General features: G+C 41.8%; 1 protein-coding gene across 17 annotated transcripts in view; it reads left to right on the top strand.

The window, feature by feature from the left end:
* Window positions 1–22823, top strand: part of PHACTR1 (phosphatase and actin regulator 1) — a 500502-nt gene that overhangs the window by 199983 nt on the left and 277696 nt on the right. Inside the window, exon 1 of one of the 17 annotated variants that reach the window (XM_070584096.1) lies at window positions 17552–18182. The exons of 9 other annotated variants lie outside the window; for them this stretch is intronic. Coding sequence is in view for 2 of the 8 variants with exons in the window: in XM_070584089.1 (XP_070440190.1) it covers window positions 18645–18648 (4 nt within the window). In the remaining 6 variants the exon portion in view is untranslated. Of the gene's footprint in view, window positions 1–17551; window positions 18679–22823 lie in introns of those variants that run through there. 7 more of the 17 variants (XM_070584092.1, XM_070584091.1, XM_070584093.1 and 4 more) reach the window with 7 other exon arrangements.

A 22823-nucleotide genomic window follows, 5' to 3' on the forward strand; every position in this document is an offset into this window, starting at 1 on the left:
GTCTCCTTCTTTTGCCTGAGAAGAGATCATTTCTGGACCCTAAAGTCCTCACACCCTGCTCAAACTCCCTATTCCCTGAAAGCCTTTGATCAAGGCTGCTGTCTGTGATTGCAGATTGAGCAACATAGAAAATAAGATAAAGAGAGAGTCTTGTTCCCCCTTAAAGAACTACCCATATTTGTAGTAAGAACCGGTAGAGACATAGCAAATCCGTCAAACAAAAAGTAAACCTCATCCCAACTCATCCAAACCCCTTACGTGCCTTTAGAATTCCAGGAAGAATCTCATTTTTTCACTTCAAAATAGTCTAAAAGGATTTTTCACAGCCAGGATCTCTTTATTCAGAAGTAACGGATCTGGAGCTATTCTAGCCACCTATCCACTTATATTTATATTGGTATAATAATAATTATAATATTAATTGATTAATTTAGCCCAAGGCACTCAAGCGTCTGCACACAAAATTAGAATGTAATTGCAACGATAAAGAGATCAAATGAGATAATTAAAACACAAAAGATGACAAATGCTAACTCAAGAAGTCTTTTGTATGCACTGAAACGTGTGCTACTTATTTATAAGGCATTATTTGCAGATTCCTAAGGAGAGAGTTCAAGGTAGAATAATTTCAGTAATCTGTTTGCACACAGATATCAAATGAAAGTACTCACATGAGGATTGATTGAAGTATAATTGTAGGTCTGGGCATATATTCCATAGAGCGTTGTTTAAATGCATCTTTATAGAAGACGTCACATTGAACTGGCTTTGATGCCATTTTCACATTTCTCCTAAATCTACAAACTTGAAGAAATAGCATTTACAGGAAACGTGGCAAGAGGAGGATAAGACAGACAAATGGAAGCAAGTCAAGAATTAATTCCTTTGAGGTTTAGATACATAATCTGCATTCATAGAATTAAAAAGAAGGAAAAAAGTCTGGGCAGGGCTTGAGTTACCCAAACCAGAACAAATTGGCTGCATTTTCAAGGGCTTCTGGAGGGCAGAGGTGACTTTGTACCTTGGACTCAGTTTTCATCCAATTTCTCTTCTAATTGACTATAAAAGAAAGAGTCTAAGGATGGATCATGTCAATGTTTTTATGTTCACAAACTTTCTAAAATGTAAGATTTCTTTTCTTCATCATTTTAGTAACAGTCTCAGGCCCTGATCTTATTTTTTTCGAATACCTTATTCAGCCTGTGCAGTCTCTTACTCGTGCAGAGCCAGGAATGAAATGAGATTTGGGGTTTCACTGATCTGACCAATTTCAGGTCTCCTTTCCATCAGGCTACGTCTGTGTGTTAAGCCAGCTGCACAGAATCATAGAGGACGATAAACCTGTCCATGTCACCAGCAACAACACAATTATGACAATGACAACAGTGCATGCTACCACCACACTGCCACCATCACCAAGGAAGGTGCTTGGAGTTAATGCAGTCATTCATTTATTCAATGTGCACACATATTTATTGAGTGACTTTTATATTAGTGAACCAAACAGACAGTCTTTGGTCTCAGGAAGCTTACGTTTCAGTAGAGGGAGACAGAGAATAAACAAATAAACCAAGAAATTATAACAAAACGTCAGATGATGATAAGTGTTAGGAAGGAAAATAAATCAGGGGAAGGGTCTAAAAAGTAACTGGGGTAGGGGTACTATTTTAGAGAGTGTGGCCAAGAGAAAGTTCCCTGAGATGGTGCTGAGCAGAGATCTGAAAATCTGCATGAACTTGTCTCACTTTAATATTCCTTAAATAGATTCATGAACTCAAATTTATGGGAATGAGATGCAAAGGATAAAATAGAATTCTTTCTCAACGTTTCTGGGAAAAATAATAATAAGAGATAGTATTTATTAAAGACCTCACAAGTATTAACTCATTTAACCCTCATGGAAATTTTGTGAGGCAGGAATCATTATTATGCTCCTTTTGCAGATGAGGTTAATAATTCACTAAAAGTTACACAGCTGATGGATAATGAGGCGAGATTTCAACTCCAGGCCCCCTGTGGTGTTTTGGTTTTTATTTTTTGGAACAGCTGTGTTGAGGTGTAATTGATATACCACAAATCACATCCCTTCCCACTCCCCTCTCCACACTCCCATCCCCAAGCAACCACTGATCGGCTTCTGTCACTAGAGATTAGTTTGCATTTTCTACAATTTCATATGAATGGAATCATACAGTATGAACTCTTTTTTGTTTGACTTCTTTCACGCAGCATAATTATTTTGAGATGCATCCATCCACATTGTTGCAGGCATCAGCAGTTCATTCTTTTTTATTGCTGACTAGTATTCTGTTGTATGGATATACCACAATTTGTTTATCCATTTATCGGTTAACGGACATTGGGGCTATTTCCAGTTTTTGGCTATTACAAATTAAGCTGCTATGAACATTCATGTACAAATCTTTGTATTAGGCCCACGTTCTTAATCATTAAATAATACAGCTTCTCTAAAGAAAGATAAAAACAGGACACACAGAAGCTGCATTGTGTGGCAAAATCGTGCTGAACCAGAACTAAGACCATTAGCTTCCAAAAGCTGTGTTCTCTCCCTCCTCCAAGGATAATGAGGAGCCATTGAAAAATACAGTTGCAAAGCCTTTAATTCAGATGTCTCTTGGTTACTTCATAATCTAAGGAGAGATTGCCTTGGATAACCTAGCATGAAAATCCCTGGTTTGCGCTCTCTCTCCTTACTAACAATGTGACTGTGGACAAGTCACTTGTTCTCTCCAGAACTCTCTCCTCATCAGTCAAAATCCCAGCCATTTCCGAGGCTGACTCCAGCCTCGTACTAACCGGAGGAAAGCAGATTATCCAAGTCGTTGTACATTCATGCCTCTGCCTCCTCTTTATTGCTACACCCTTCTGCCCATCAGGATCCTGGCACCTCAGAGCTGCGCGCAACCTAAGAAAGCATAGAGGAAAAGCCCAGTCGCAGAGAGTGAGGGAGGCCGAGGTGCCCCCGCCAGTCACCCGCAGAAGGGAGCTCCGGTCCAGGTTTCCTGACATCTAGTGCAGAAATTTTCCTCCTACACCAAACTGCTCCTTGTTGATTGTTCCAATTTTGTATCAAGCAAATGTACTGAATTAAGTGAGTGCATTTTTTCCATTTTATAATGAATTAGGGTGGCAGTCATCTGTCTCAGAATGTTTACTACACAATTTGTGATCAAATCGCAGATGCTGAAGTCCTCAGGACACAGAGTAACACCTCCCCAGCTAGGTAAATGCTACAAGAAAAGAAACACGTTTCAGGGAGAGAAGCTGCAATAACAGAGACAAATAAATGATTCATTTTCCCTCTGCTGTGAGTATAACTTATAATTATCCAAACTTTAAAAATAAAACCTGAACAGCATCTCTGTCTCTGCCGCCCAACGGCAAGAGCACACCCCGTTGCATAGCTCAGATCGCACATTTCGCAACTGCTGGTTTAGGTTTAGACTAATTAAGGAATGATTCTTGGTACGTCTATTTCTACTGCAATTAAATAACTCACAGTGTAAGGACGGAATTGTTAAGACTTCCTAAAGCTGCTTTTCTTTTCATCTTTCGGTGTTAGAAGATGAATGTCTCATATGTAACACAGCTGTAAAAGGTTTGTGTTTTAACTCAAGAAAGCCTCGGTATATTGGTTTAGAGTGACTTCTTTAGAGGAACTTAAATAACAGGGTAATAGGCTGGAAGAGTTCCTATTTAGGATGGTGAAATATTCAGTGGAGATAAAATTGCTTTATAGATGGCTGACCAGGACTCAATTTAGAATTCATAATACACATCAAAGCTCGAACAGAAGGAGCCTTACGTTCTCACAGAGCTTTGTTGCTTGGGAGCTATGTTCTGCCAAGAAGTGATGAAATGCACATTTCCAGCCTGCCCGGGTCACGTCCTGCATACAGCTCATCCTGGCTTTGCCGTGTTAAAAGCTAACAGGTTGGAGATGTTTATGTTCATGGTCATGTGTAATGAAGCTCTGAGTGTTACACTCATCTACACCATCTGAGTTCCTCAGCCTCCCATTAATAGATCAGTTGCAATGCTTTAACATGCTTGCCTCTCAGGGTGTATCACTTGGAGAAACACTTGCTATCTTCTCATCACAGGTACTAAGACAGAAACTTGGGGCAGACTGAAATGATTCTTACTACCTTCACCGAAGACAGCAGTGGCTTCCAAATGTCTACATAGATTGGTCTTAGGGATTTCAATATGGTTGAAAGAGAAGGCTGGAGGCTTGGCCTTTAAGAGTTGTTTGCATAGCAAGCATATAGTTTTCATTTGGATGTTAGGCTTGTTGGACTCCGTATGGCATCAATTCCACATGAGCAATCATTTGCTACTGGCAAGGTTCATGACCAAGGCCACCCCCTCATGGCCAGTTCATCTACAGATATTCCTTGAGCCCCAGTAGATTTAGATAAACCTTCAGCTGGTGAAAAGCTAAACCAGATCAGCAGTAAATGCCCCTTTAAGGAGTACCCCCAGAGTAGAAGCAAATTAATGACAGGCAGATGATGGTTAACCAGCCTCCTATATCGTGTCTGTGGCTTTGCCTGTTGCATGTGGTGCTCTTAACGACCATTTGTTATGACATAAATCACCCCTGTAAAGTAGATGAAGCATCTTCCTTGCATATTACAATAGTGAACAAGTAGAAAACCACGGCACAGGGGTGCTGACTGAAGGGAAAGAAGAAATACAGGTGTCTCATCACCCAACACACTGCTCCAGACATTTCCTCAGCCTGGAAAGCTCACAGCTGGATGCCATTCCCTCTCTCTCACCACTTCCTATCCTTCCACTTGAACCTGCCTCTCACTCAAGGGGGACGGGAGCTAAAAATGTTTTAAGTTTAACACTGGGATTCTGGGAAGCTGCAGAGTTGTGAATTATGGGTGTATGTGGGTTCAGTGAGCCACCAGCAGACATGAGTCAGGGATACACCATTATGATAAACCAAAGCAGATTATAAGCCAAGAAGAAGTATACAAGCAAAGGTATATACAACCTGATGTTTGTAGCGCTGAAGGCATGCACTGGCATAGAAAATTATGAAAAGTAGACTGAAATGTTAACATATAGGGCTTGCAATCAAAATACCCTAGGTGGACCTGAATTAATAAAAATAAATTGTCTAATACAGTCAGAGTTATCAGATATTTCCTTTTGGAGAAGCTCCTCCTCAAGGTATATACAAGTTTGAGCAGACAACACCAGATTCATGAACTCACCTATCCTTCCCACAACTGACCTCACCCACAAAATGATTAAACAGAAATCACCCACGAGGGGATCTCTGCCTAAGTTCATGGACGTTGGCTTTCCAATGTCAAATCCCATCTCTTGCTCATCCTTCAGGAAATGAAATATTCCAACTTGAAATTGAAAGAAGGAAGGAAGGAAATGAAAGAAGCTCATAAACCTCAAAATGACTCATTTCCCATTAAACATGTCACTTATTCAGATATGATTAAGTGCCTTTTATGTGCCTAGGAGTGTACTACTTTAATATCACAGGGATACAAAGAAGTATAAATACAATCCAAGATTACATTTCTTCAGCGTGTATTAGCCAACTGATATAATAAGTCTTTTAAATACACTGCCCTATTCAAAGTAACCACAACTATATGTTGTCGTTACAGCTAGTTCCCCCACTTACACATGATGAAATTTTTAGAGGTTAAGCAATTACTTTAAGGTCATACACTGATTGATACATGCTAGGCTTGATGTTGACATTCACATAATCCAACTCCAGTGCCCAAGTGCTTGACAACACAGGTCTACTGCAGAGCGTAGCTTATAAGCTAATGGAGAGACCATTCACCCCACACAGATCTGCCTGATCCACAGTGATACAAGCAAGCACGTTCCAGTGCTCTATAGCATTTTCATTAAGGCATTTCAGCCAGCGTAGATTTTCCCTACCAAACACATTCAACCTTTGCACAGTCCTGGTAATATTCAAACAAAAAGTATTATGTGTTCCTCAATAAGTTAAACATGGAATTTCAATATGACTCAGCAATTCTACTCCTAGGTAGATACCCAAAAGACTTGAAAACAAGTGTTCAAACAAAAACTTATACAAGAATGTTCAGAGCAGTATCATTCATAATTGCTAAAAGGTGGAAATACTCCAGATATCCACCAACTGATAATGGAAACACCCGAGACATCCATCAACTGATGAATGTATAAACAAAATGTAGTGTATCCATACAGAATATTATTCAATTATAAGAAGGAATGAAGTATTAATACATGCCACAACATAGCTGCACCTTGAAAACATTACACTAAGGGAAAGAAGCCAGACACAAATAGCCACATATTGTATGATTTTATTGAAGTTAAATATATAGAACAGGGAAATCCACAGAGAGAGCAGATTAGTGGTTACCAGGGGCTGGGGAAGGAGGGAATGGGGCGCGACTGCTTGTTGGGTACAAGCTTTCCTTTTCAGTTGATGAAAATTTTATGCAACTAGATAGTGGTGATGGTTGCAGAACATTGTAAATGTACTAAATGGTACTGAATTATACACCTTAAAATGGTTAAAATGGTAAGTTTTATGTTATATATATTTTTTACCCCAATTTTAAAAAGGTCTTATGGATCTGGGGTAAGGCATTCCATGAGGTATTTTTAGGGGTTTATAGATGTACAAGACACATTCTCTATCCTCAATGAATTTAGAAATGCACTGTCTGATGAAATTAAGAGGTTCATGTCTTTCCTTCTTTTCCGTGACCATGAAGGTGTCTTTGCTTTGGTGACAAATTGTGTATCTAATCAAATAATTGCTCCACCGATGGATGAATTGACATCTGTCAATGTCTGATGATTTATGGAAGTTGTACAGCATTCAAAAAACCTGAATGGCATAAATTCATAAGATCTGAATGCCATGTGTACATTTCTTTTCTACTTGAGATTATATTTAGGAATTCATGATACTATAAGTCTGTAGGCTTTCTATGCATCTAGCCTTTGAATTTTCTTGTTTATGCTGGGACAATAGAAAAATTACTGATAAAAGATGATTGTTCTCCATATTTAGATCATAGGTCATTTTATGGATTATTAACTTTGCCAACTGCATGTGGGATTAATTGGAAGCAATTGGAACATTCTCACTACATTGCACCAATTCCTTTCATTAATTAAGAGACATTACCCTCTGTTCTAGAGGTGACAAAAGGAAGAGCTCCTGCTTTTATTACCAGACAGCAGCCACAGAAAGAAAGGCAGTAATAAGGGCCGGCCCAGTGGCGCAGCGGTTAAGTTCGCACGTTCCGCTTCTCGGCGGCCCGGGGTTCGCTGGTTCGGATCCCGGGTGTGGACATGGCACTGCTTGGCAGCCATGCTGTGGTAGGCGTCCCACATATAAACTGGAGGAAGATGGGCACGGATGTTGGCTCGGAGCCAGGCTTCCTCAGCAAAAAAGAGGAGGACTGGCAGTAGTTAGCTGAGGGCTAATCTTCCTCCAAAAAAAAAACAAAAACAAAAACAAAAAAAGAAAGAAAGAAAGGCAGCAATTACAGTGTGTCTGAGAATTGAGGCAGCGATAGGGGGCAGGAATCCCAGTATGGTGGCTTCAGGGAGAGATGCTGATTCCAACCTCGAGGCTTTTAGGTATGCTCCAGTCTAAGCATCTAGTTTATCTCCCAATTACAGTTTACCCCTCTATTTGATGGGTGACAAAAGCAAGCTGCCTAAGAACGGAAAACATGTTAAAGGGGATTAAACAACAAAGGAGTTAATTAAGAGAATCGTCTCAATATTCACAATTACGTATCTATACTTTTTTTTTATTAAGGTTATAAAAGTTAACATCCTTGTGAAATTACAGTTGTACATTATTATTAGTCATGTTGTAGGTACACCACTTCACCCCTAGTGCCCTCCCACAACCCCCCTTTCCCCAGGCAACCACCAATCAGTTCTCTTTGTCCATATGTTAACTACCACCTATGAGTGGAGTCATACAGAGTTTGTCTTTCTCTGTCTGGTTTATTTCACTCAACATAATACTCTCAAGGTCTATCCATGTTGTTGTGAATGGGACAACTTTGTCCTTTTTTATGGCTGAGTAGTATTCCATTGCATATATATACCACAACTTCTTTATCCAATCATCAGTTGCTGGGCACTTAGGTTGGTTCCATGACTTAGCTATTGTGAATATACTTTTTAATTAAAAAATAAATTGGAAATAAAATTAATAAAGCAACATCTATATACATTTTAACAATAGCTTTTTAAAAAGTAACTCTCTTATTTTGAATTTATTAAGAGTGTTGGGGATGGAGTATGTGTGTGTGTGTGTGTGCGCGTTTGTGTAGGCTTGTGCTTCAGCAGATCCTATTTGTCTCCTTAAAATAATAGTGTGATCAGATTACCATAAGGGAAATAGCAATTTAACAAACATTTTTAGAATTTCCCCTTTGTAAGCCAGATAGGGTAGAAGGACAGAGGAAGATTCTGGGAGTGGGGATGAAAGGGGTATTGAAGATTTCATGGTGACCTTTGGGTAGAGATGTCTTCTAGTCGCTCAGTCGTCCCGATGCTCCCTCTGGTTTTAGGACCTTCACAAGCAGTTGACCCTGCCTACATCACTCCTTCCCTTCTGCCTCCGATTTCTATCTGGCTAACTCCCACTTCTCCTCCAGGTTCCCATGTTAGCCACTTCCTCCAGGAAACCCTCTCTAACCGTCCCCAGACTGATGAAGTCCTATCACTCTGCACTGCCACAATTCTATTTCCCCCATGATAGCTCTGACCACACTTTGTGGTTGTTGCAAATTTACTTATCTTCCCTTCAGGCAAAACTATAAGCTTTGTGACAGCAGGCACTATGTCCATCTTGCTTTTATTCTTCCCCCAGTACATTCTCCAGTGCCTGGCATGGTGTTAAACAAATATTTGCCAGGTAAATGGATAATGGGCAGATGAAAAATGAATGAATGAAGAGGATTTGAATATATCAGTATTTCCCAAAGGATAGTTAATGAACTCTAGTTCCTCAGGGTTTCCAGAAGAAGGGGAATCCAAATTAGGAAATTTGGGGAGAAACAAAGCTAACCAGGTTTATTTGTTGCAGGACTTCTCAGAGCATTTGAATGCTAAGGTGCATGTAACCTTCAAGGGGAAGGCGGAATCTGGTATACAGTATTACTCAGGACCATTGACCACAGCTCCTGTTCTTCAGTACAGCATTTCATGAGACCAGTATTCTGAGGAGAATATAGTGGGAAACATTACAAGAGACAGAGAATGAGGGAGTGCGTTGGCCGATGAGAAGGAAGGTAGGGAAAGATGAAGTGTATGGAATACCAAGAAGTCTATTATAGCAGAAAGTGAAGACAGGGATGCAGGGCAAGATCAGGAAGCACCTTGAATGCCACACTAAAGAGCTTGAACTTTATGCTGTAGGGGAGCAATGTCAATCTTTGAGGAAGAGTGTCATGTGGTGGCCTGGCTTTAGGAAGATGATTTTGGTGGCAGTGTGAAAACAAAGCTCAGAGAGACAAGCAATTTGCAAATGGGACACCAGTTGGGTTATTATGACAGTTCTAGGAAGACAGGCTAAGAATGTGAATTAGAGAAATTGCAATTGATATAAAGGGGAAGGCTCCAGAAAAGTAGATTAAAAGATCAGAAGAGAGGTCATTCAGTGAGGCATAAGACCAGGAGAGAGATTAGGAGAGAATCCAACATTTAAGAAGTAGGCAAATGGGGAAAAGAAAAAGAAATAAGTAGAATTCGTTTGTTTCTCAAACAGTAGCTTAGAGTAGGTGGTGTTGTAGAAGTCAAGAGAAGAATCACAACATGCTGTCCAGCACGGTAGAGGGCTCAGAGGTCTAGAAAGACTTTACATACAGTAATGCTGGTGGATTTTTTTTTTCCTTTTTCTCCCCAAAGCCCCGCAGTAAATAGTTGTATATTCTCTGTTGTGGGTCCTTCTAGCTGTGGCATGTGGGAAGCCGCCCCAGCGTGGCCCGATGAGCAGTGCCATGTCCGCGCCCAGGATTCGAACCCATGAAGCATTGGGCCGCCTGCAGCGGAGTGCGCGAACCCAACCACTTAGCCACAGGGCCAGCCCCTATGCTGGTGGATTTTTAATGGCAGTAACTAGATCATTAATTTTGTAATATTTCCAACTTTTAAATAAAGGAAAGAATGTCATAAACTAGCACATGGCCAGCTAAGCTCTTTCTGACTGTGGCTCTTTCTGCTGCACTATTTAGATAAGATATTCTATATAACCCAACCCCTCACTCCGGCTTCCCAAGTATAACCTGCAGAAAGATAACTAGTCCTGCTGTTCTTTTCTGTGATGACACGGGTTGCCTTGTGATTCTCACATCAGTTCATGCTTACTGCATTAGGTTCTGTAAAGAGGGATAAAAAAGACAGGGAAAAACAAATTTTTCATTTTTGAATGAGTGATGAATTAATGACTTGGGAAAAAAACAAAATCAAAAGTAGTGAGACTTTAAAAAATAATTATAATAATTAGAAAATTCCTCTAAAAGCACAAACGTGGGAGCCAGACTCTCCTGGGTTTGTGCCCTGACTCTACTGGCTACAAGTCTACTCTGTTCCAGTTTTGACGCTAAGTACTTAACCTGGACCATTTCATTTATCCCACAATAATTCTATGACCTAGGCATTATTTTTAATCACCTTTTTAGACATGTGGACTTACTAAAGGTCACACAGCTAAAGTAATAGGGTTAATTTAAACCCTGGTCCTCCCTAATTCCAGGGCCTGGGCTTTGAGCCCTATGTTACTGTGCTCTAGGAGAGCATAATGGAGGCGCTATTTCTCTTCCGATTAGGTTTTGTTGCATGTTCAACATTTACATTTCATTGACATGGATCAGGAATTCAGGAAGGGCTCACCTGGGTGATTCTGGTTCCCAACTCTGATGAGGTTGCAGTCAGACAGTGACTGTGGGGGGTGGGGTTGGAGCATCTGTAACTCTCTTTATGGGCTCTCCACACGGGCTAGGTTGGGCTCCCTCATGGCGTGGCGGCCTCAGTGAAGTCCACTGCTTCCCTGCCAGCTGGAGGCTTCAAGAGCAAGTGGTCCAACTAGTAAGGGAGAAGCTGCCTTGCCTTTTATGACCTAGCCTCTGCACTCCCACAGAATTACTTCTGCCACCCTGGCTCCAAGCGTATTCCAAGCCCACCCAGATTCAGAGGGCGAGGAATTAGATCCCACCGCTCAACAGAGGAGAGGCAGGGTTCTAGGAGAGTGTGTGCAATGGGAGATACAGTTGTGTCCATGTTTGGAAACTATAATCTGCAACGTGGAGGTTTGGAGTGGGGGTAAGAGGGAATACCCACTCATGCAGTACTGACACTTTGCTGGAGGTCTCATTTAACTTGGGGCATTATAGTCTTTTTCTGTTTTAGACATGAAGAACGGAGACTCACAAACCTACCTGGCCAGGGTCTTTCAGCACCTGCTGTATGGCAGGCCACCTGACAGATGCTTTACAAAAGCCACCTCAGACTTCCCCCCAGTTTATCATTATCAGCATCATACACAGGAAGAAACAGAGGCACAATAATCTGCCCCAGTGAGCAGGAGGCAGAACTAGAATTCAATCCATTCTCCGCCTTTTAAACACTCATTCATTTGTCTCATTATAAGGGCCACTGTGTATCTCCTCTCCCCTCTTGTGTCTTTTTTGGGTCTTAGTCCTATTTGGCCACAAGTCATCACATAAATTCCACACCATGCTTTGGAGAGAATTAAAGGAAGCAACGAAACTACCTACGTCTCTGGAAAACCGCCTTTTTCTATTGTCCTCTCAAAGTAAAGCTGTCATGTAGTCATTATGCTGAGCTGGCCAAGAAGCAATTTGAAAAATGGCTTCTGAGATTGGCAGTGGCATTGAGTTGGCAGGGAGTGGGGTATTAACTGCTCTGTTATAGATTATGCCGGAGGCCTCAGATCTTGTTCCTGTCAGGCTCAGCCTTCCTTCTGGGAAGCTCTGTGTACAGCAGCCCCCTTTGCTCTGAACAAGAATCCTTTGACCTCGTACCTTTCTTGTTTGTGATGTTGCAGGCCTTCCAAGAGCATGCAGAAACAGGCTGGTCTAAGTATAGCAACCTAGTGAGCTTAATATGGCTTTGGCAAGAAGATCCCGATACAAAGAGCCTTAGTTAGCTGGCCAAGAATAGCAAGGGACAAAATTAATTCAGTTTAAAAATAATAAATGGAAATGGAGAGTGAAAAAGAAGGAGGGAGGCAGAAGTGAAATAAAGAGGGAAGAAGGGAGGGATAGAAAAAGGAAAGAAGAAAAGAAGGAAGACAGAGGTCTTGGAAGTCAACACGTTCACCATCTGAATATGTGCCAATAGTACATTGAGTAGAAAGAAGGTAGGGTGAGGAGAAGAGCACTTCACCAGGCGCTGCCATCTCTTGAGCTCCCTAATCCCATCTCCAACACTTTATTATTACCGTGTAATATCTAATAAGGCTTAATATTAAGAATAGATATTTTCCATTAATTGACACAGACATTAGCCAATTGCTCTGCCAAGCACTCTATAGATATGATCTCATGTAATGCCCACAATACCCAACAATATCCTCATCCCCTTTTTACAGGTGAGGAAACTGAGGCTTGCAGGGTAAGTACCTTGCCCAGCAGACAGCCCTGCTCTGTGCGGCGCATTGTAAATCCAGCAGGTGGTGACAAGGGCTGACCCCTGGGGACACATAGAGAACTTCAGGATTGAGTCAAGGAGGGAGTTAAGCTTTCCCAAAACTCAGCTACTCTTCTAGCCCCTGGCCAGGCCTCCCAACACAACCCCTCCTCAAGTCTGAGGCTGTGCCAGGCTCCAGAGTCTCCAGAAACCCCATCAGTAATAGTTTTTCTGTTGACGTTAAGGCTATTATGCTGTTTATGTGGGTGGAAGTATGCATTTATTATGTGAAGCATTAAGCGTATTTTCTCTTCATCTCATTTAAAAGAGAATTTATTAATCCCTTAGTACATGAACTGCCATTTATTTAGAGGTGTTGTGGAAACAAAGCAGAGAAAACAATTAATAAACTTGAGCAACTGATAGCCTAGTAGGAAAACAACTTGCATGTCATACCGGAACCCAGTGAGCACAATCCTTGGGCACCCATGAGCAAGCTGTTCTCTAGTCCTTCCACTTTAAAAAAAAAATAGACTTTATTTTTTGGAGCAGTTATAGGTTCACAGCAAAATTGAACAGAAATCACAGAGAGTTCTCACATAATCACATACCCGCACAAACGCGCAGCATCCCCCGCTGTCAGCACCACAGTGCTCCATTTGTGACAACTGATGAATCTACATTGACACATCATTACAATGACTACAATGACAGTTACTACAATGACTACATTGACACGCCATTAGCACCCAAAGTCCATGGTTTACATTAGGCTTCCCCCTTGGTGGTGTACATTCTATGGGTTTGGACAAATGTGTAATGACATGTATCCAGCATGATAGTAGCATACAGAGTAGTTTCACTGCCCAAAAATCCTCTCTTCCACCTACTCATCCCTCCATCCCCCCAAACCCTGGCAACCACTGATATTTTTACTGTCACCATGGTTTTCCTTTTCCAGAATATCATAGTCAGAAGCATGCAATATGGAACCTTTTCAGATTGGCTTCTTTCACTTAGTAAAATGCATTTAAGTTTCCTCCGTGTCTTTTCATGGCTTCATAGCTTTTTTTTTTTTAGCATTGACTAATAGTCCGTTGTCTGGATGTACTACAGTTTATTTATCCATTCACCTCCTGAAGGACATCTTGGTTGCTTCCAAGTTTTGCCAATGATGAAGGAAGCTGCTATAAACATCCATGTGCAGGTTTTTGTGGGGACGTAAGTTTTCAATCCATTTGGGTAAATACCAAGGAGTGTGGTTGCTGGATCATATGGCAAGGGTATGCTTAGTTCTGTAAGAAGCCATCAAACTGTCTTCTAAAGTGGCTGCACCATTTTGCATTCTCACCAGCAATGAATGAGACTTCCTGTGGCTCCACATCCTTGCCAGCATTTGGTGTTGATCCCTCCACTTTTTAAAGCATTACTAAACCAAATTATGTGGAAACAACTAAACAGCCGGACATAAAGCCAAAAATGCCTCTGAGTAACAAAACTAAATGTGACATCCTGTGATGTCCGTGTGGCAGGGTTTCTTCTGCTCTTATTCAAAAACACCATACTCTTCCTCTGCACAAAGTACTATTAATTAGGTTTTCTGTTTTCTCAGCCCACTAGGAACTGGAAACATTAATGAGATGGAGACACTAAAGATATAAAACAAAACTCACATGCATCAGCCTGTTAACAAATAACTTAACAAATAAGTATGTAATCCTGTATTCTCTGGATGCATAACCGCACATCAGCTTGCCATAACTGGTGTTTATAAGGATGGCCTAAAACACTGGTTGAAAGAATAAGATGGTATTCAAGATGCCACAGCTATTAAAAATTGACCATATGTCCCTATCTTATAGATTTGTTGTCAGAATTAAATGAAATGTATGTACATGCTTAGCACAGTGTCTGGTACGTAGTACTGCTAACAAGTATTGGCTGCTAAGTAGCAACGGTGATTTGGTGATGGCAATGACACCAAGTGGTTAGACAGTTGGAAGGAGGAGAAATGGACAGGAAAGGGTATTGGAATGCCTCAGGCATTTATTGAGATCCTCCTACGTCCAGGGAGACTTCAAAGGTAAATGGCATGTGGTTCCTATTCCTGAGGAAATCCTTGCCTAGCATGGCATATAATTATAATAGAAGGTGATCAATGTTATAACACACCTATTTATAAAGGTGGTGTGAAAACATAGATGAGGGGGCTGCTAACTTAGACTGCAAGATCAAGAAGAGCTACAGTAAATATTGAGCTAGGCATGAACGATTGTGCTGTTTGGTGAGGGGTAGGTATTTTCAGGAGGGACATTCCAGGCAGAGGGAGCAGACTTTAAACGAAGGCATAGAGTCATGGAAATCAGGGCCCAGTCAAGCATGTAGACGAGGGCAACTCAAAGAGAGTGTAGTTAAGTCAGGAGATGGGCCAGCAAGTCCCCGGAGGCCAGTTTATGATCGCCTGTGTGTCATGGCAAGGCGTATGGATTTTATTTGAAAGGCAGCAGGTTGCTATTAAAGACTTTAAGCTGAGAAGCTACATGATTAAATGTCTGCTTTCAACGCACATTTGCACTGAAGGCAGGATAGAAAATCAACTTGAATGGGTAGACACTGGAGGCAGGGAGACCAGGCAGGCGTTCTTGGGATATCTGGGTTATGGCAGAGGCCCTGGGACTTGAGAAGAGGTGACAGGTAGACTGGACGAGACAGGAGGTCTGTTAGAGAGGCTGTGAGGAGAAGGGAGAGAGAGGAGATACGTAGAAAGCACATCCAGCATGTTTCTGAGGTTCCTAACTCGGGCGATTGGGGAAAACCAAGGAAGGAACTTGTTACAAACCTGAGATTTATTTTTTAATCTTTATGATCCTCTGGTGGCATGAAAGAAGCTGAAACTTTAAGAGCCTTTCAATTCCGAGCTTATTTGATATTTTCTTGCTCCACCCAAGATAACACCACTTGAATTATGCCATAAGGCTAGAACCCAATGCATGCAATTTATTTTCCTAAAAGTTCCAAGTAGGGATAGACAAATGTGTACTCAAACAACAAATTCCAAGCCAAAAATGACCAAATATAGTTTAGGACTGGCCTGTCTAATGTGGTCGCCACTAGCCACGTATGGCTATTGAACACTTGAAATGTAGCTATTCCTAATTGAGATGTGCTGTTAGTGTAAAATACATATAACTCATATTGTATTTCAGAGATTTAGAATGAAGAAAAGAGTAGAAAATATTTTCTTATTAATTTTTATATTGATTACATGTTGAAATAATATTTTGGATATATTGGATTAAATAAAATATATAGCCCAAATTAATTTCACCAGTTTTTTTTCTTCGTTAATGTGACTATTAGAAAATTTGAAATTACATATGTGGCTCATGTTGTATTTCTATTGGACAGCACTGGTCTAGGAAATTCGATTTTTGCAGTGTCAATATTTAATGACTACATACAGACCAAGGATATTTATATTTAGTATTATTGCTTCTCTTCCCATTATTGGAGAGGGTCTCACCACCTGATTTTTCTAATATCTTACTATATATCCTTATTCTCGTTAAGAAAGAAGTAGTTACCATAGTGACTGCCCTAACATAGTGTATTTACTACACCTGGAGGGAGAGATATAAACAGACATCAATCTGTCGTTCAGGTTTACACATGTGTATTTTTTTCATGTGTATCTTGGTCTTCCCTTGCAAAATAGAGCGCTGAGACTAGGAGACCTGACATCTAATTCCTGCCGGTGTCCCTGGCTTCTTTAGGTCTGTATAAGGAGAATAGTAATTATCCCATGCCTACTTCAGAGGGGGCTATGTGGACAGTTACAAAGTATTTTGAAGGTTATTCCTAAGGCACAGTATCAATCTAATGAGACAGGTTTATATAGTGATGGTATCTGATATTACTCACAGTGCTGGAGAACGGCAGGAAGGAGAAGGTAGTGTTCTTTGGTGGAATATGAGTGGGGGAATGCAGAAGGGAGAAAAGAGGTCAGACTAGGAAAAACCAGAAGAAGATTGATCAATGTTAGCATTTGTTCCCATCAACTTCCACAGTCCTTTTCAAGTACTTCCCATATTCAGCAACAAGTCTCCACTGGCTGGGAGAAAACTGGGAGCCCAGAGCCCCCTCTGCATACAGTTTATCCTGGCTTAGACACGGAAAAAGTGAACAGGTTGGAGTTTTTTATGTTGATCTTTGTGTTTCATGATGCTTTAAGTGTCATGCTCATTTATGCCATCTAAGTTTCTCAAAGAGCCTGTCGCTCATGGGTCAATTCTGTGTTTTAACATGCTTGCCCCTTGATAGAGATCATTTGGACAGAAATGACAGACACTAAGAAAGGGCAGCTGGGAGAGACTGAAATGATTCTTATTACCTTCACCCAAGACAGTGGTGGCTTCAAAATATCCGTGTGGATTGGCCTTGGGATTTCAACACGGTTGAAAGAGAGGCTGGGGGCTTGGCCTTTAAGAGATATTTGCATAGCAAGCAGGCAGTTTGCAGTTGGATGCTATGTTTATTTGAGGCAGCTCGGGGAGGGTTTATCACCATCAGAGTCAGGGCAGGTGGGTTGGTCAAAGACCCCTCAACTCAGTCTATCCCTTTGGCATTTCACCAAACTTAGGTATGTGGCAAAAGGAATCAACATTCTAGGTTTTAGACTTCATTTGCACATGTGTTATAAATCCGTGTGAGGCTTTTCAACTGATGATTCACTCTCTCATTTGAAAATCCATTCAGCGACTTATCTAATCTACAGACAGCTACCCTAAAAGGAAATCAGGGGAACTGTTACAGTTACATCTGGAGATGTCACTTCTGGAGAAATCCCTGCTAACTCAGCACTGGCATTTAGGGGGTCCTCCACCCAAGTCGGATCAGACCAAAGGGAAATAAAGATACGCTGCAAAAATGCAGCCCTCCTCCTGAAGTTTCAAGAAAGGTTAATTGCCATTGTTTGGTGTTTTAAGTGTCTCCCTCTCTGCCTCCCCCCCTACTGCAGGGGGAGGGGGTCAGGCTGGGAAGAGGGGAGTGGAGGGGAGTTTGGTTTCCTGATCAGAACTCGAATAGCATAGTTTGAATTATATAATGGAGCTGCCGTGAGTCAGATGACAGGCTCACTGAGTAATTCCCTGCAGAAGGAGACAAACTGCATGTTAAAAAGCTCAACAAATACTCTTTAAAAAAAAAAAAAAAAAAAAGCCCAGGCCGTGAGTTCCAGACTTCCAAGCTGCAGTTTCCTCTGTATTCTATCCGGGCTGGAACAGCTGGGCGTGCGGGCTGCGTCCGAAGACACGCAGAGGCTGCTGCCGAGGGCCAAGTACAAGTCGGGGTCTCGTGTGGATCACCGGGTTACTTTCTGTTTCATTTCGAAATGCACCCTGCTCCTCAAACTGGTTGCCTCCAATGTCAAGTAAAACGCATGACTCCTTGGAGACTCCAGCCAGGCTTTTAAGAACTGGGGCTTTGTGAAGGTAAGAGGCGATCCGTGTCCTGCCAGTTGGGGGCTGCCGGCTCGGAGTGGTCTGGGTGCCTGCGGAGAACGCCAGGAGGAGTCTGCCAACTTGTTCTGGGATTTGAACGAGGCTGGAGAAACCATCTGTGGAGGGGTTTTCAGGTTAGGAAAAGGATAAGATGGACCCTTTCCATCCCGGATGGGTGGCCACCCGGTCCGTAGTGAGTTGAATAGATCCCCAACTCCTGCTGGCTCCCTTCCCTTCCCCATTCCATGCCATGTAGGAGTGGGTCAGCCGTCAGGGAATTGGCACGGGCTGGTCCAGGGCCGGGAAGGAAGGCGAAGGGGCTGCCTGGCACCGAACGACTGTATGGGCGTGTGTAGCATGTGGATTTCAGAGCCCGACACTTGAGGAGACTCGCTCAGTCCAAGAAAGCCCAGCTATTGGCGAGCCAGAAAACAGACCCAGAAAGGAGGATACATGTGTGAGTAAAGAGCTTTGGGGAATCTGTAAGGTAGGCATTTGAGCCCTAAAGAATTTTATTGCTCTTTGTGTACTTTTTAGTTGGATTTTGTATTGGTTTTACGCTTTGTTCTGTTTAGGGAATTTTCCCTTTTTGGAGCTGCCGATATCAATTGATTTGGTTTTCACTCCTCGACCCGGTTCCTAGGATGTCTTGGAACCCACTGGTGTCAGTGTAGATGCTCCAAAGTCAGAGGAGATGGAAAGGAATCTGGTGGTGGTGTTCAGACCTGGGAGCTTCGCTCGCCAATCTCACTGCAATGGAGAGTTGCTGGGAGTCTGGACGCCTGCTGAGCCCGGCAGCTTAGGAACCTCAGGAAGTTTCTGACTTAAAGAGACAGGACAGGAAAACTCAAATCGGCAATTGTTAGTTCAGGGGAGGTGGGCACAGGGAGAAGTGATCGATAAAAAAGAAAGATGGCTGGGAACGTGGAAGGATAAATAAAGGCATCGGTTCCACGGGGTCCCATCTCAGGCTGTGGCATTTTGAGGTTTGCGGCATGGAGATAAAAATCAAGTGGGAACTGATAACAGCTTGCTGGGGTGAATAAGAAATACTACAATGGATTCCTTTTTTTTTTCACTGACTCCCAGAGAACCTGAGAAAGAGGCAAGGCATTAGTTTGGAAGAGTTCATTTCTAATTGCTATTATTTTGGCCACATGAGGTGCTCTAAACAAAATAAGGTGATGTTAGGACCAAAGGGAAAATGTGCTTACAAGGATGCCTATAAAGAGATATTCCAGATTTTGCTGCCCCTCACCCCACCTCTGCCTTACTCCCAGTTTTGGCAAATTATATGAGTTGAATGTGTCTGATATAAACAACTCTTTAGAGTGGTACGGTTATCACTGCATGTGGATATTTGGCTATCAAATAAAAATGATCTTGAATCAGTGGTTCTTAAATCTTTGAGATCATGGACCATGTTTGGGAATCAAAAAGGTTTTGTTGATCATGAATTTCTAGAGTCCTCTCTCTACTGTCGCCCTATCACTCTCATCTCTTTGGATGCTCAGCAAACAAAACTAAATGATGACCACAGAATCAAAAGGCATAGCATAATGAGGTTTCTAATGAAAGGCCACATTTTAAATATAGATAGTATAATATTATAAATATTCATGATATAAGAGAACAGCTCGTGGAGCCCCCTTTGCAGGCAATGGCAGTCCCTCAAGAAAACACTGCTTAAATAATTAATAACCTAACACAGTACGTTCCTTTTATCCAGGTTTCCATCCATTGAAACTTGCTGGAAAACCTGCATTTATGCACTTCAATAATATAATGAGGACTCGGATTCCTAAGGATGACATCCAGAAATTGCAAGACCCATCAGTGCCTTCCAGATCTCGGAAGATAGCATGAGAGGCTCGGAATAGTTTTAGTGTTGAGTGTATTGCCTTGCTCTCTAATTCTCTAAAATTTGGTGATCTGCCTAAATCTTAGTGCCCACATTTTCCACACCAAGAACCAGGACTTTTGGTCTTACAAAGGATTTTTGTGTTACTTTCAGTGGGAGAGTCAGCCTGGGAAAGGCAGTTGGGATGCAAAATTGGACGTCCATTCTGGGACAGTTCAATAGTTAATGGGACAACTCATCAGAAGATATGAAATAGGATGGCTTTTGAAAATCCTGTCCTCATAGAAATGTAGACACTTTGGTTAAAAGCATAAGTTTTTTGTGTTCAGACTGACTTGGGTTTGCATTCCAGTTCTGCCACCTGTTTGATGAGTGACATTGAACAAGTTTCTTGACCTTTCTAAGGCTCAGTTTCTTCATCTGTAAAGTTGGATAGTAACAATACCTACCTCATAGATTGTATGGGAAGTAAATAAAACACTGTATGAATAGAACAGCACATAATACGGTGCCTGGCATAGTTAGCACCTAATAAACATAACTGCTATTATTATTGGTATCAATTATGGTACCCAGTGACCACAAAATATTTGAAAAATCAGGTTATTTTTTCCTTTTAAATGCCAGAGAGCAAAGAATCTGTTGTGCAACCTTAGATCAACATTCACAATCCTCAGAATGTTCTGGAATTAAGTCTTCCACCCTTGTCCAGCCCACGAAGGACTGCATTTTTATTTGCTCGTTGCAGTCTCCTAACATGGCGATTTAAAGCTTCCCATAAAGCAAACTTCCGACCATCTACTATAAAGTCCAAAGACAGGTGCATAATTAATCTGAAGGGCAAAGATGTCTTTTGCATTCTATAGGTGTTCAGCTTTCTGTTAAATTCAGGATCCACAGCTGCAGGGAAGGGGGTAAGAGAATGAATTTCATAAAAGGTCCTCCAGGTATGGCCTGGGCTTCTCGAGGAAACTAACTGAATACAATGATCCCCCTGGGATTGGTCCTAAAGATGGCAGAGTAAAGAATAGTGTAGCATGTCTCCTTCTGAGAAATCCCCCACAAAGACAACGTGAAAGCGTAAAATAACGAGAAACAGAAAGAATCCGGTGGAATTATAGAAAAATAAGACACAAGATTCAAAAACAAAGAAACAAATTATGAAATGTAGAAACACCCCAAACTTGGAAATACGATAATGCTAAGGAAAAAGAAAGATGAGTGGACTGTGGGAGAAACAGCAGACAGAGTGGGGTTGAAAGACTTGGTTGTTAAGTTCAGTACTTTACCCTGGGTTAATCACTCAGTTAAGTCTATTTCCTCGTTTGTAAAATGACAAAATAATTCCTCCCCTGCTCTCAGGGCTCCTGAGACCAACAAATGAGCTACTGTGTCAAAACTGAAGAGATGGCAGGAAACTTAGAGTACTCCCCCCCAACAATGCTGGGACCCTGAACTCCACCTGGGCCTATCACACAGGTGTTGGTAACTATTTAGGATTAAAGAAAATTGACAAGAAGGAATGTGTATGTTATTAAAAAACAGGATTTTCTTCTTGATAGTACACAATAATTAATGAATAACCAATAACTATTGTCTTAGTTTGCTAGTGATGACATAACAAAAAACCCCAGGCCAGGTGGCTTAAACAACAGAAATTTGTTTCCTCACAGTTCTGGAGGCTGGAAGTCCAAGGTCAAGGTGGGGCAGGGTTGGTTTCCCCTGAGGCCTCTCTCCTTGGCTTGCAGATGGCCACCTTCTTGCTGTGTCCTCACCTGGCCTTTCCTCTGTGTGTGCATCCCTGCTGTCTCTTCTTCTTCTTGTAGGAACACCAGTCCTATCGGATTAGGGCCTCACCCATATGACCTCATTTAACTTTGATTACCCCCTTCTGGGCCCTATCTCCAAATACAGTCACATTTTTAAGTTCTGGGAGTAAGGGCTTCAACATATGAATTCTGGGGGAACACAATTCAGCCTATAATATCCACCAATTAAGAAAACTCATTGAAAGGTATAGTCTCATTTTAGGAATTTATCAGGTCCATGCGGGAAAATGACATCTCCCAATTGCCGTGGGGAGATGCCATGGAAGGTAGCCTGATAGACTTGGCCCCAGATTCAAGAGAAGCTTGACTTCCTGGTGTATTTCAACTAAGAGGGAAAGTGAGGACCTTGTTTTTTTGATTTCCACCTAGATGTTCTGTCAAAGAACTAGCAGATTGTCCCTAGCAAGATGGCATCTCTATGGTGACAGCTGTTCTTGGAGGATGGGTTTAACGTTTTTTGGAATTAGATGCTCCTTTGCGGTCAAAAGGATTATGGCATCTCGTTGGATAATTTTTCACTTCCTTTCAATATCTGTCTCTTAAGGGAAGTCAGAAATTGATCCTATAATCTGAGTTCCTTCTGTGCTTCTGTGTTCAGCATGATCACACATACTTTTCACTCTTTCTTTCTTTCTTTCTCTCTCTCTCTTCTCTCTCTCTCTCTCTCTCTCCCTCCCTCCCTCCCTCCTCTTTCTTTCTCTCGTTCTCTCACTGAGGAAAATTGGCCCTGAGCTAACATCCATGCCCATCTTCCTCTATTTTGTATGTGGGTTGCTGCCACAAAATGCCTGCCGCCAAGTGGTGTATGTCCATGTGGGGAACCAAACCCAGGCACTGAAGCAGAGTACATTGCACTTAATCACTAGGCCATGAGGCCAGACCCACCATTTCTTCACTCAGTCTCCAACTCTCCCTGTTCCCATTCAGTACGAACTGTGATGT

This window comes from Equus przewalskii, chromosome 19 (genome assembly GCF_037783145.1).
Source record: "Equus przewalskii isolate Varuska chromosome 19, EquPr2, whole genome shotgun sequence".
NCBI classification, from domain to species: Eukaryota; Metazoa; Chordata; class Mammalia; order Perissodactyla; family Equidae; genus Equus; species Equus przewalskii.